Source organism: Bactrocera dorsalis, chromosome 3 (genome assembly GCF_023373825.1).
Source record: "Bactrocera dorsalis isolate Fly_Bdor chromosome 3, ASM2337382v1, whole genome shotgun sequence".
Classification (NCBI taxonomy): domain Eukaryota; kingdom Metazoa; phylum Arthropoda; class Insecta; order Diptera; family Tephritidae; genus Bactrocera; species Bactrocera dorsalis.
The window spans coordinates 12019557-12033034 of record NC_064305.1 but is presented as its reverse complement, the minus strand read 5'-3'; the positions used below and the strand labels follow the sequence as shown (position 1 = coordinate 12033034).

At 31.4% G+C, this 13478-nt stretch overlaps 1 protein-coding gene across 3 annotated transcripts in view; it reads right to left on the bottom strand.

Moving 5' to 3' along the window:
• Positions 1–354: 354 nt before the first annotated feature.
• LOC105226683 (putative polypeptide N-acetylgalactosaminyltransferase 9) overlaps positions 355–13478 on the bottom strand; it is a 160099-nt gene continuing 146975 nt past the window's right edge. For all 3 annotated transcript variants that reach the window (XM_049453730.1, XM_049453732.1, XM_049453731.1), the window contains exons 11-12: positions 4565–4672; positions 355–1381 (exon numbers count right to left, since the gene is read on the bottom strand). In XM_049453730.1, coding sequence (XP_049309687.1) covers positions 1220–1381; positions 4565–4672 — 270 coding nt within the window. In that variant the 3' untranslated portion in view covers positions 355–1219. The remainder of the gene's footprint in view (positions 1382–4564; positions 4673–13478) is intronic.

Sequence of the window (13478 nt, the reverse complement as noted above, 5' to 3'; positions counted from 1 at the left end):
ATTTTTACATCTACTTTGCTTTTCGTCCACCTTTCTCAAGCCTACACAATCTGATATAATTTTTAAATGCAGCGTTACCAACTTAATACTTAAGTTTCGTTATACTACATTTGACTAAGTCTTGATAGCTTAAAATTAAAACATTTTTTAAATTTAATTACTAATTAATTTCCAGAACTATTTTGACTTCATATGCACTCTTACAAAATAAACATTAACTACTTTATCATATGTATATGTATATATGTATAGTGTATCTTAAAGTCTGCACTTAATTATATTTCATTACACACACTGCTTTATAAATATTTTTCTCGCATGATAGTTTTTTTATTTTTTATTAAATTTCAATTGTTTTATATTACAATATGTTTTTCGCTTATCATTTTTCTTATTTTTATTTCCTACTTTAGTCTTACTTTACACTTAATGTTACTGTACAACAGTCGTCCTTTGTTTCTCGCCATTTAAGTTGGTTTGCGTAAATGCACAAAAGTGTGTGTGTATATGTATGTGAAGTTATACATTTTTCAACACGAACGGAAGCTTAACGATTATATGATTGTATCTATGTATGTGTGTGTGTGTGTAAGTACTTCTGCTACAACATCCTGCTACCTGGAAATGCTCGACAACAGCTTGCATGCAAGCGACTATAAGTACAAATGGTTATAAATTTATATAATATTTACATATGCAGCCGGACTGTTGGCCACGGCTTATGAGTGACGATGCGCTGTACTATTTATGTGTGTGTGTGTGTGTGTGTAAGTGCCGCCTCACATTACAGCCAGGGATAATTGTGGCCATATTGTACTTCAGCTGCTGTAATGGGCTGTTTCTGCCTGTATTGTTGTTGTTGTTTATGTTGCTGCTGCTGTTGTTTTTGTTGCTGTTGCTGCTGTTGCTTGAAGCGTTCTCTCGCCAGTTGCGCCACTTCAGTTGCTTGCTGCAATTTATGTTGCTGTCGTTGCTGTTGTTGTTTTTGTAGCTTTCGCTGCTGCTGTTGTCCTTGTCCGCCACTTCCGTATCTCATTTGTTGTGACGCTTTATGTTCTATATATCCGTGTTGTTGTTGGTTGTGCTTCAGTTTCATTTCTTGTTGTTGCTGTTGCTGTTGCTGCTGCTGTTTTTGTTGTGCATTTCCTGTGCGTAATTTATGCTATTTTCGTCGCTTGTGCGTCGGCAATAAAACTGTGCCGTTGGCATAAAAGTAACCTCACAATTTCGATGGATCGTAATTTTCGAGCTTCCATTGTTGTCGCAATTGATTCGAATCACACTCCTCCATGACCACTTTGTCCTTCTTCTCCGATATGGCCAGACACTTGTCTGATGAACCGTGTCGTATTTGACGCTTCTGCTGATTATACTTCCAGAACTGCAATGTGAACGAAGCGTTGGCGTTGGCGAGTGGCAGAGCGATTGAGCGGTGTGGAGAAGAACAAGGTTAAAGGTAAAGTAGAAAAAAGATGTTAAAAATGTTGAAAATATATGTTATAAAATAAGCTAGGCTGGTAAAAGCAGAACTTATTTGTACTTTCAACGATTTTACGACTGTCCTTCAAACTAGTTGATTTTTTTTTTTAATTTCTTACATATGGAAGTGGTGAAAAGGAACTAAACAAGAATTTGATCGCTTTTGACTGTGCTTACGAACTAGTCTAAGACCTATAACCATACAATAAACCCTCCAAAAATGCTTGACAGGAACAGCTGAACAATTGTGTCATAATTGAAGTGGCTTATACTGCTTTAAATTACAGTGATATAGTTGTTGCCTACTTTGAGGAGCAAGTGAGAGTAATTTTAAGTACAAAGCCTACAGTTTATGTGCTGGAGACCCGCGTGTTTCCTTAATATTGTACGCAAAATGCATTGTATTAGTATTAAAAAGACTCCAGAGCCTCTCAGTATAACTTTTGGAGAGACTACTCACCTTCAGCTTGATATCTTATGTGTGAGGAATAACTTTTGCAAAAAAGATATCGCATAAAAACAAAGAAAATTAAAGTAAAATTAATGCTCAGTCAAATTTGTATTACAATTGGTTCCATTTGTGTCTTAAAAACCTTTTACTCCTGGGAGATCGCCACGAGCCGATAGAGGTCGTACAGTTTATGGTGGTCACTGTACTAAAAGCCGGCCGGGCTGAAAGATCTAGTCCGAGTATTTGAATTTACATATATAAGACTGCCTCAAAATTCAAATATTTTTAAGAATTTTGCTTTGATTTTATTCACTTTCTAATAGCTCTTAATGTTGAGGTTACTGACTCCGAATTTCGGTATTGAATTTTAATAATCTCGACTTGTTGTTGGATCGTATATTTATTATTCCATGATGATATAGCAAACCTTACTGAAGAGAAATGTCAAAAGATCGGAAAAATATGTCGTCGTTTGCTGTTCTTATCGGTTTACTTTTATAGCGCCTCTATTGAAAAGCCCGTTACTTGTTGTATTAGTTTATAAAGCAGTGCTGACAATCGTACTTTATAGAAGAGATTCTCAAATCGACATATAATGTTAAAAATGAGCAAACTAGCTCTTGAAAAGTTGCCTAGTCTTAAAACTAAACTAAATTTTGAAAGGTGTGTCACATAGAAGCAGTTAAAGGCGCAATGGGATTAGGATGGTGACAAATAGCGGAAAAGAAGTACTCGGAAAGGTGCCTGTAAAGTTTATAAACAGTATCAGTGTAGTTCTTAGAATAATCTCTGAAGGCAATAATTGTATTTTACATTTACTACAAACAGATTTATTCTGTAAGCAACTAGCAGCGAAGTCAGCTCTTAATCTAAAGGAATCCTATCTATTAGTCGTCTGTAAAAGGAACACTCTATGATACTTAGTAAGTGCACGTTTCGAATCAATACACGGATTTTCGAAATTCTATAGAATTAAACTTAAATTCGGTCTTCATAATTGATTTCCCTTTCAGAAAAACGAGGGAAAAAGTTCGGTCTCCAGAATTTTCTTCGCTTCCAGAGTGTAGTGGGAAAGTGCTTAGGTGGACAGGTCCAAAGGATTAAGTATTCATACGTATAGGAACAAACTAGCTAATCGAGTGCCAGCAGACAGCAGTCTTTTCTTCAAAATTGGATACCAAAATCGCTTTTCGACAACAAAACCACTGCAGTGTTTTCCAAGCGAAGATCACAGCAATTAGAGAAAGTTTTCTTGCTCTGACATTGATTGTGCTTACAACAAGAAACACATCCAAAGATAACAATAGCCAAGCTGCTTTAAAACCACTAAAATCTCTCCGCATTTTATGAATGATAGTGAGAGAATACCATGATCGATCTCTTGGTGCATCTAACATCTTAGTTCACAATAAACCTGCAAAGGATTCCAAAACATAGTGATATCCCTGGTCACTGCAAAGCAGATGAATTGGCCAGAGCAGGCGCTACACTACAACTAGACGCCGAAAAACAGGGAATTTATGTGTCTTTGGCCACTTGTAGATATTTGATCAACAAAGAAGTTCTATATACAGCTGAGTATCGGTGAGACCAAACTCTAACTTGATCAACAAGCAGGCGAACGTGGCATAAATGGAATATGGGTCGCATATGTATACTATTCAAATTCAAAAGAAATGACATAAGTCCTATAGTAGGAGTTCCAATAAGTCAAGACGAGACATGACGGCAGACTGGGCACACAATACAATGACTATGGAGGAGGTAGAAGATGAATAAGAATTAGAATAAGTTGCACTACTTCTAAGCGTATGCAAGGCTTTTTATAGGAAAGCACTTTATTTTTAGATATCTGAATTGGGCGGAAAAAATCCGGGTATATTTCGGTAACACAGAACCGCCTGTTGTAGTTGGAATTGATAAGAAAAGAATCGGAACTATCAGTTGAGGGTTTCTTGACGATGCCTCGGAGGTGGCACAAATAAAACTTGTTGTACTGAGGAACTTCATCAAGAACACAGGTTGGTTCAGTGATAATAGAGTGAGGATAAGAGTAAGTTTAGTCCCGGTGGTTTGACAATTGACCTCCAAAATTTCTAGCTGCGTTTTCAGATATATTCTCCATTGAAAAAATGGATAATTGTGAAGAATGTTGGTATTTTCAATTTTATAAACCTGACTTTCTTCCAGATCATCTTTGGCAACTTTCTTTCCAATATGCTTACCTTTCAATATACGACTTTCGTTGAATTTTGTTCCACATTTCAAAAAAATTTTGTGGGTTTACTGTATGGATCCCTGAACTCAGGCTGAATTTTTAAAATATCTATATTCTGCCTCTATCAACCATATCAATTTCAATATCTTAAAGAAATTAGGAAAAATTGTATATTTTTTCTACCAGCCTCTAAAAAGCTCTCCAAAACCAACCTCCATTTTTTTGTTCCTTTTCTCCTAAACGATACTGTTTACCAAATTATGCAATCAATCAAGCTAGATGACAGTAAAATAAACCTATAACTTCTTGCTTCTCCACCATACATTCAAACACATAACATTTTCAAGTTTATGTGCTTCATCCCCACATACGCTCCCCAAGCGTTCGCCGCGTTTCATAAACCATTTGAGGCTTACCTGATTTCCTTTGGAGCCGTGACATGGATACAGAACCACATCGTTGCCAGCATAATCGAGACAGGCCTCATCGCGTCGTATTTCACCGCCTTTGCTCAGCATCCAATACTGCGGCGTGTTGCATGCACATAACGGTGTTTACATGCGTGTGTGTTGCGAACATTAGCGCGTGTGCGTGTATTTGGTTTTGTCATGTGGCGACCACGAAGCATACGTTGGTTGGGGGTTTAGTTGATTGGTCGGTTGTATAACGGCATAAATACACAGCGATACAGCAGCACGCATGTGTAACGATGTCGTAACGGTATTCATTCAACATTAATGTGAGGCACAGTGCAAGTACGACAAATGCAGTTGCGTTGAGCGAGTGTGTGTGTATTCCAGGCACATCCCAAGGGGCAAAGTTGTTGTAAAATAAAATATTGAATTTATTTCGTTAGTGGAGTTGTAATACAACAAAAGAAAAAACTGTAAAACAAAAATGGCGCAAACGGAATGCGTGCGTGAAATAATAAAAATGGCGAAAACGGAAGAGGAATGAAATAAAAAATGAATTAAAGCAAATTATTTATGTACGAGAAATGAGCAAAAAAGCGAAATAAAAAATGGCAAATGGAAAAACCGTGAAATGCATGAAAGATAAATAAGAAAAATAATATATGGCCAAAGGCGATTATGGGTATGGTATTGTTTGCGTGTGAGTGTGTTGATGATGAGTATGTGTGTACTTAATTTCTTCTTCCAGAGAAGCCTTTTAACAGTGAGGAAAAATTCTGATTCATAGATTTAATGATTGTTGACTTAAATAGAGCAACTAAGTAATATGTACTTATGGTAACTATAATAATTAATTTAATGCGGCACATTTTTGGAATAGAGCGAATCTGGTATAAAAACTGGTAATACTATCCTAACTGGTATAATAAAATAAAATTGGATTCGAAGTCGGCTATACCATACACTAAGTTTTGATAGTTACGAGTCGAAAAATAACTGGTATAAACCACCTAAACTAGTATAAATCACTTAAACTGGTATAATAAAAGATAACTAGATTCGCAGTCAGTTATAAACTATAGCAACGAGCCGAAGAGGAAAAAATATAATTAACATAAACTTGTGTAATAAAAGTTTGGAGAGTACCGCTTCGAACCAAAACTGGTAGAAATCTCATAAACGCTTGTAATCAAAAAGAACTGGTTTCCCTGTCACCTATACCTATTAAATCTATTAAATGGGTGTAAACAAAGATAACTAGTCAGCTATACCAACCGCTAAAATTTGTAAAGTGGCGAGTCGAACCACAACTGGTATAAATCTCATAAACTGGCGTAATCAAAAACAGCCGTATTTTCAGGTGGTTTTACCACTCACTGAACTTTGGAAAAAGCGAGTCGAATGGCAATCGGTATAAATCACAAAAACTGGCATAATTATAATTTTATTCATAGGTGGTTACAAAACTTACTTATCTTTGTCGAGAGTGGTGAATTGGTCAAAAACTGGTATACAATTTATAAACTGGTATAATGAAAATAAAATAAAATTATCATTATACTACTTAAATTTATGTTATTGTTTTACCATCACATGTAATTTTTAACAAAAAATAGCAGATAATTTAGTAAAAGATGGCAAACAGAGTAGTAAGTGGCGAATCAAAGGCGACTATTCAATCGTGTATTTAATGTTTGCGTATAAAATTCTAAAATTTATTTTTTGGAAAATCTTAGGAAAAAATTTTCTTTTAGTTCTTTTGAAGATAAACTAAACTGGTATAATTTAGACCCCTTAAACTAGTTTTTTTTCTAGATCTATTTTGAAGTAAAATGAAACTGGTATAATTTTTGACGTTTTAAACTAATTTTTTTTTAGATCTAATTTGAAGTAAAATCGAACTGGTATAATTTTTTACGTTTTAAACTAGGTTTTTCTAGATCTATTTTGAAGTAAACTGAAAGTGGTATAATTTTGGCCTGTTAAACTAGATTTTTTCAGATCTATTTTGAATTAAAATGAAATTGGTATAATTTTTGACCTTTTATATAATACTTTTTCAAACCTATTTTGCAATAAAATGAAACTGGTATAAATTTTTACCTTTTAAATTAAATTTTTACAGATCTATTTTGATGTAGTATAGAACTGGTATAATTTTTGACTTTTTATAAGAGTTTTTCAGATTTATTTTGAAATAAAATAAAACTGGTATAGTTTTGAACGTTGTTTACTACATTTTTAAGATATATTTTGAAGTAAAATAAACTGGTATAATTTTTACATTTTAAACTAAAGTTTTTATGAATTTTTTTTGGAAGTGAAAGGAAACTGGTATAATTTTTGACGGGTTAAACTACATTTTTTCAATCTATTTTAAAGTAAAAGTAAACTGGTATAATTTTTGACGGGTTAAACTACATTTTTTTCAGATCCTGTTGAAGTAAAATAAAAGAAGTATAATTTCTGACCTTTTTAATTAGATTTTTTTAATATATTTTTTTAGGTAAAAATAAACTGGTATAACTTTTGGTCTTTTTAAAGAAGATTTTTTTTAGATCTTTTTTGAAGTACAATTAAACTGTTACAATTCGTGACGTCCCAAATTAGATTTTTTCAAATAATATAAAACTGGTATAATTTTAAACAACTTTTCTTTTGCAGAAAAATTTAAAAATTTTAATTATATGAAATTATATTTCAAAAAGCAGTTTTTTAGTCTAATAAATTCCAGTTTTCGAAATAAATTTTTTCAGATCTTTTTTAAGTAATCTGAAACTTGTATAATTTTAGGCCTTTTAAACTAGAGTTATACATATCTTTTTTGAAGTGTTCTAAAACTGCTTCGATTTTAGTAATTTACTCTAAAAGTGGTATAATTTTAAACGACCTTCCAGACGACATCATGTAAAAACAACGAGCTGCTTCTATGGTAAAAAGGCAGTTGACAGACTAGTTCGACTTGTGGTTTATATTTGAGTATTTTGCAAGGCTTCTTCTACTTTTTCGTATATTACATATGTTTAAAATAAATGCTCGGCCTTTTGAGACTTTCTTCGTTAAGGCAACGTTCGCAATTTGCGTCGGCAATGTGCTGGAATCTCATTTCAAAATTATTATGTGTAAATGTATGTCAATGCAATATGAAGCAAATTTGATGAGCATGTGAATGAAACTGGTGTGATTAAATGGAATTGTATTTTTTTGTACTCATTTACTTTTGCTGCTCGAAAACGTTGATGAAATTGTAAATATTATGTTAATATTTAAAATAAATGCCTCAGAAATGTCTTCATTTCACACACTCTCTGTTTTCGGTCTATTAAATATATGTTTACAAATTTATATTTTTAAATTATTTTTTATTTCTTGATCACTTTTTTTGTTTATTTTAAATAGCATACAGCATATAGTCAGCATCCTGTGTTTAAGTAAATTTTTACTAAAATTTTTGTTATTTATTTTCATGCCATATTAAAAAAAATATATATTATTTCTCAATATTATCTCTTGAAATATTTTTTTTGGAAATTTCATAAATATAAATTGAAATTTAATAACATTTTCTACATGCCATACAAAAATATCAAAACACTACGGAAATATAATTAAATATTCATATATAGTTATATATAGTGGATGTTATTAAATATTAATAACACTTTCACGCTGCCAAAATGTGCAAATACTTTGAAAAGCAGTCTGTTAAATATATTCGCAACATGTTTTTATAGGTTTGTCACACAAAAAATTTTACAGGCATACATTTAGGCGCACAGCATGTGCATATTTTAATGCAATTTATTTCTGTTTTTATGCGCAGCGCCGTTAATTTGGGCAGTATGAAAATATAGTGATAGGAAGTGTGAAATATTTTGCAATATTAATGAATGCAAATTGAAACAAAATAAATGTTGCATAGTTTGAGGCGCATATGTAATAATATATTGACGTCATTGCATTTGCCTTTTAATGAAGATTATATTTTCCCAGTTTTTAACAGCGTTTTTGTGTGAAATTTTTTTTTTGTATATCGTGAAGTTAATAAAAAGTGGAGCTGTATGCCATAAATGTATTTTTTTTATTTTGCAAGTTAAATATTTTTTTAAGAAAATATGATAAATTGTATTTTTGTTATAAAATAGTGAATTGTGTATAAATTAAATGGCCTTTGAGTTCTTTCAATATTTGGTAACTTGTATTAAAATATTTGTAAAAGATGCGGTTAACCTTTTTCCCTCTATTGTAAGCTGGATCTTTAATTGTTTTAAGCGTTTTTAATATTTATTTATATTTAGTGGTTTATATGTTTTATAATTGTATATGTATGAAGAAATTCTACAAAATTTATATATTGTTTACAATAAAATAATAATTATACAAAATTAAGAAATTTATATCAAAGTAACAAAAATTTATTTCTGAAAAAAAAAAAAAAATTTTTGCATTTTTTTATATTTTTTTTTTTTGGGGAAAAATGTATTTCTCAAAAAATTTATTTTTGCTTTATCATGCCTAAATTGATCACGTATAAAATCCCTGCGTTCATTTAAAAAAAAAAAAAGGGGGTTGATGTTTCACCCTTTTTTTACTTCCACTGATTGATTGTACAGATTCACAGAAAACAGGTGACATACATTGTGACAAAAAGTAGCCGAAAATTCTAAAAAATTTATTTCACTAAATTCGCAGGACTGTTCTTACTCATTGTGCTAAGTATAAGATCGATGATGAAAACAAAAAAAGTTAAAGATATGGTGCTTGAAAATCGTCAGGCAAGTGTTAGAGAGTTGGCAAGAGAGCTCGACATCTCTCGCGACTCGGTGCAAATGACTTAGGTGGATATTTTGGGTTTGAAATGCGTTCTTGCTCGACTCATCCCGATAAAGCTGATTTTTTTCAAAAAGAGTGCCGTAAACTGTTCTTTTGCCAGCCGCATTATCAGTGCTGTCGTATGCAGAGTATTAAAACTGCCAATAAGTCAAAGGTTTATGAGTTTGACATGCAAACAAGTCCACCATCATCTGGATGGACGAAAAAAATATATCTGAAACCAATAAAACCACGCCAAAAGTCGCTCAAATATGCTAATTGTTCTTTTTTTCGATATTCCAGGTTTTGCGCATGATGAATTTTGGCACAGACGGAAAATAATGAGTATGATTAGGCCGAATTAAGGCGTTCTCGTGAGAACAACCGCCAAAAATGGCCGGAATTGTGAAAGCACAATTCATGGATTTTACACGATTATAAAACACCAACGCTTTGAGCCATGATTGTGACCGGATTTAAAGCCAAAAACGCCTTGAATACCATCGATCTACCACCGTATTTACCAGATTTGGCTTCAGGTGTGTTTTTGTTCTCAAAACTAAAATTGGCAAACCGTAGAACTCGTTTTCAATCGGTGGAAGAGATAAAACAAATTCGCTGAAGCAACTGAAAGGCTTTCAAAAAGTGCTTATGAAAGGTGTTTAGCTGGTATGTAATAAAAAATCTATGAAAATTCCATACAGCCTTACTTAAAAAGGCGAATATCTCGAGAAGTATCATTGATTAGTAAAATAATTAAAATAGTAAAAGTAATGTAGCAAATAAAATTTCCTACAAGTTCGTGCTGAACATTTTTTCTATAGCTCTGGTCATTTGCGAGATATATACAAAAAAAATACAAATTTCATGGAAAAATTAGGTTTAGTGCCTCGTACCAACTCGCCGGTGTGAGTTACGACTTTGTTGCGCTGGACAATTTTGTAGAGTGAACAATTTGGAAAAAAATGCGTCTAAAGTCAAAGCGATGACATAAAATACCTCTGATCTGTAGGCATTTAAAGATAAAAATCACGATTGTGGGGTATTTTCTATGGAAAATTATTACAGGCCTTGGTCTAGTTCTTAACCTACCTATACCCGCGCCAAATGTTTTAACACCTATACCCGCGCACGGTGTGACAGACCGAGACTTTGACTCCTCTTACCTTTTTATTTTTCTATAAAACCGTTTATATTTTTTTTATTTTATAGGAACTAAATGATGTAAAAAAACAAAAAATATCAGTTGTTAGCGTAAATTATGTATTACTTTAATGACTATCAGTCTTTCCAAAAAAAATATGTACGAAAAACTGTTTCGTCGGTCTCACAGACATGTGCGCGGGTATAGGAAGGTTAATGTTAATATTAAGGGCTAAAATTTCCAGTGAATTTTTTTTTTAGGATATTTCCAAGTAAATTTCGTGATATTTTTGTTAAGGCTGTGTTATTAATAACTTTTAATTATAAATTGTAAAATTTTTACTTCAAAATTAGAGTTACTTTTGTGGTTTTGATTAATGAATTTTATTTATTTTTTATTATTAATTTAATAGTGGAAATATATACTTCAGACCATATTTTATAAAATGTATTTTTATTTATGTTAAAGTAGTTATTTTAAACAATGCTTTCGTTTAATAAATTACTGTTTGTTATTATCTAGGAATTAACTGGATTTTAATATTTCCTAAATTATCATTTCTGGGTTAATCAACGAGTCGCTTATGAAATTATGGTTTTCAGTTTTAAATTTCTCTCTTTTCACTTCACACCATGTTTATGTATTTTATATGCATATTATGTATGTATTTATGTATTAATAACAGTGAATTTTTATGCCATGATATTTTACTTAAAATTATGAATAATTATGCCTTTCTACTAAATTCCGTTTTACGCACTAAAATTATGAATAAAATATGTTTGCTATAAAATTTTATGTGTTTTTATTGCTGCAATATGCTTTGCAATGTGTTGTTTAAGCATGCCAGCAATAAAAAATTAGATGAATATGTACGTATGTATGTACTTAATATAACAATAAGGTCAATGATTAAGCCGCAGCCACAAACTCCGTGAATTAGTTTTTGTTTTTTTTTACCAAAATCAACCAAAAATAACAATTAATTCAAAGTAAATGTACGCTTATGCTAAACTCAAATCAAAGGAAAAGTGGAAATGAGATTTTAAATAAATATATATGCAGTTGAGCTTCCCTAACTCGAGTCAACATAATCCAGCAAAAAACTGCGAGTGAGAGAGATTTCGAGTTATGGCAGGAAATTTTTATGAAATTTTTTTTCTATTAACAAATCAAGCGTTCGAATTATGGTTGTTCAACTGTATATATAATATATAGCATCTATATATGCATATACTTATATACTACTGTATCACTACTGCATGAGTGCAATCTGTGGGCTCACCCATCATTGCCGCCGGATGCAAATGAGTAAAAAGTTTGAAAAAAAAAAATTAATTTAAAATTGCAGCTCGCTACAAGCCAGTGTATGAAATGAATGAGAACAACACGTTTGGAAATGCTGCAGTTCATTGTTTTTATACGAGTTTATCTCGTGTATATTTTCGCAATTTTGCTCAGTTATTTCATCCGAAAAGTATGCTTTACCGTTATTTCGTAATATTTTGCAATTTTTTTCGGCTATACCGTTATGTTTTCGTTTAATATTTAAATTGATGCACGCTTTCACAAAAAAAAATTTTAAAAATTTAAATTTCTTTAGAGAGAGTATGGAAAAGCTGGAGAATTGAATTAAAAAGCGTGACTGCATACTTTTTTAGCATGACTGTATGAAAGAGATTAAAATTAGACTAAATGACTTGATTTATTCGTTTATAGCTCCATAGTTGAGGCCAATTGATTGATTTGCTGCATTTAAAATCATTTTTCGGGTATTTAAGCTATAACGGTTTTAATGAAGGCACGTTTTAAGCTAAATAAGCTGAATGTACATGTGTATGGTGTGTTTATGATACAAATCGGGAAATTCAAGGCTTTTGGAATTATAAGCTATTTTGCTTTTTTCTACAGTGGAAGAAATTAAAAAAAATGATCGAGACTTAAATAAATAATTATAAGCTTTTTATTAAAAATATTATTCCTATAGCAAATCGAGCTGTATGAATTAAACATTAATGAAAAAATTTTATATATTAGCTAATTTTCCTTGGAAAAAAGTTTGTATGCTTTCACATGAGAATTCAGTAAATAAATATAGTCCTTTAAAGTTTAAAGCTTTAAGCTCATTTAATTCAACGACTTCTAGGCTTGAAAAAAGTTCATATATCAGCTCATTCCCTTTGCAAAAAAAGTATTTATGCTATTACATGAGAAATTCAGAAAATGTATACGGCGGTTTATAATTCTGAGCTTTAAGCTCATTCAATTCAAAGACATCTTAACTTGAAAAAATTTCATATATTAGCTAATTCTCTTTGGAAACATTATTTATGCTATTATATGAGAAATTAAGATAGTAAAAAAAAATTAATGAGCTTTAAGCTCATTCAATTCAAAAGCTTCTAGGATTGGAAATTTTCACTTATTAGCTATCTTACTTTGAAAAAAATTATTTATGCTATTACATGAGAAATTTAAAAAGTAAATACTGCGTTTATAAATTTAGAGCTTTAAGTTCATTCAATTCGAAGACTTCTAGACTTGAAAAAAGTTCATACATAAGCTCATTCCCTTTGGAAAAAAGTATTTATGATATTACTTGACAAATTCAGAAAATATATACGGCACTTTACAATTCAGAGCTTTAAGCTCATTCAATTCGAAGACTTCTAGACTTCTTTCAACACTGAATTTCTACAAAATATTGTTTAAATTAAACAAAAAATATAACAGAACTAATTTATACACAATGCGTCAGCTCAAACTTTTGTAAAGTGATCTAAAATGCCAGTGAGCTTTTAATGAAAGCTTTGAAGCTTTTGTTGGGCTTTAAATTCGCATAGGATAGGATTGACAGTTGCACTTCTACAAGTTACTTTTACATGTTTTTTAGTTTGGAGAGATGTAAAAATTAGAGCGTAAAACTTTAAGCTTTTTAAGCTCTATATGAAAAATTAAAAA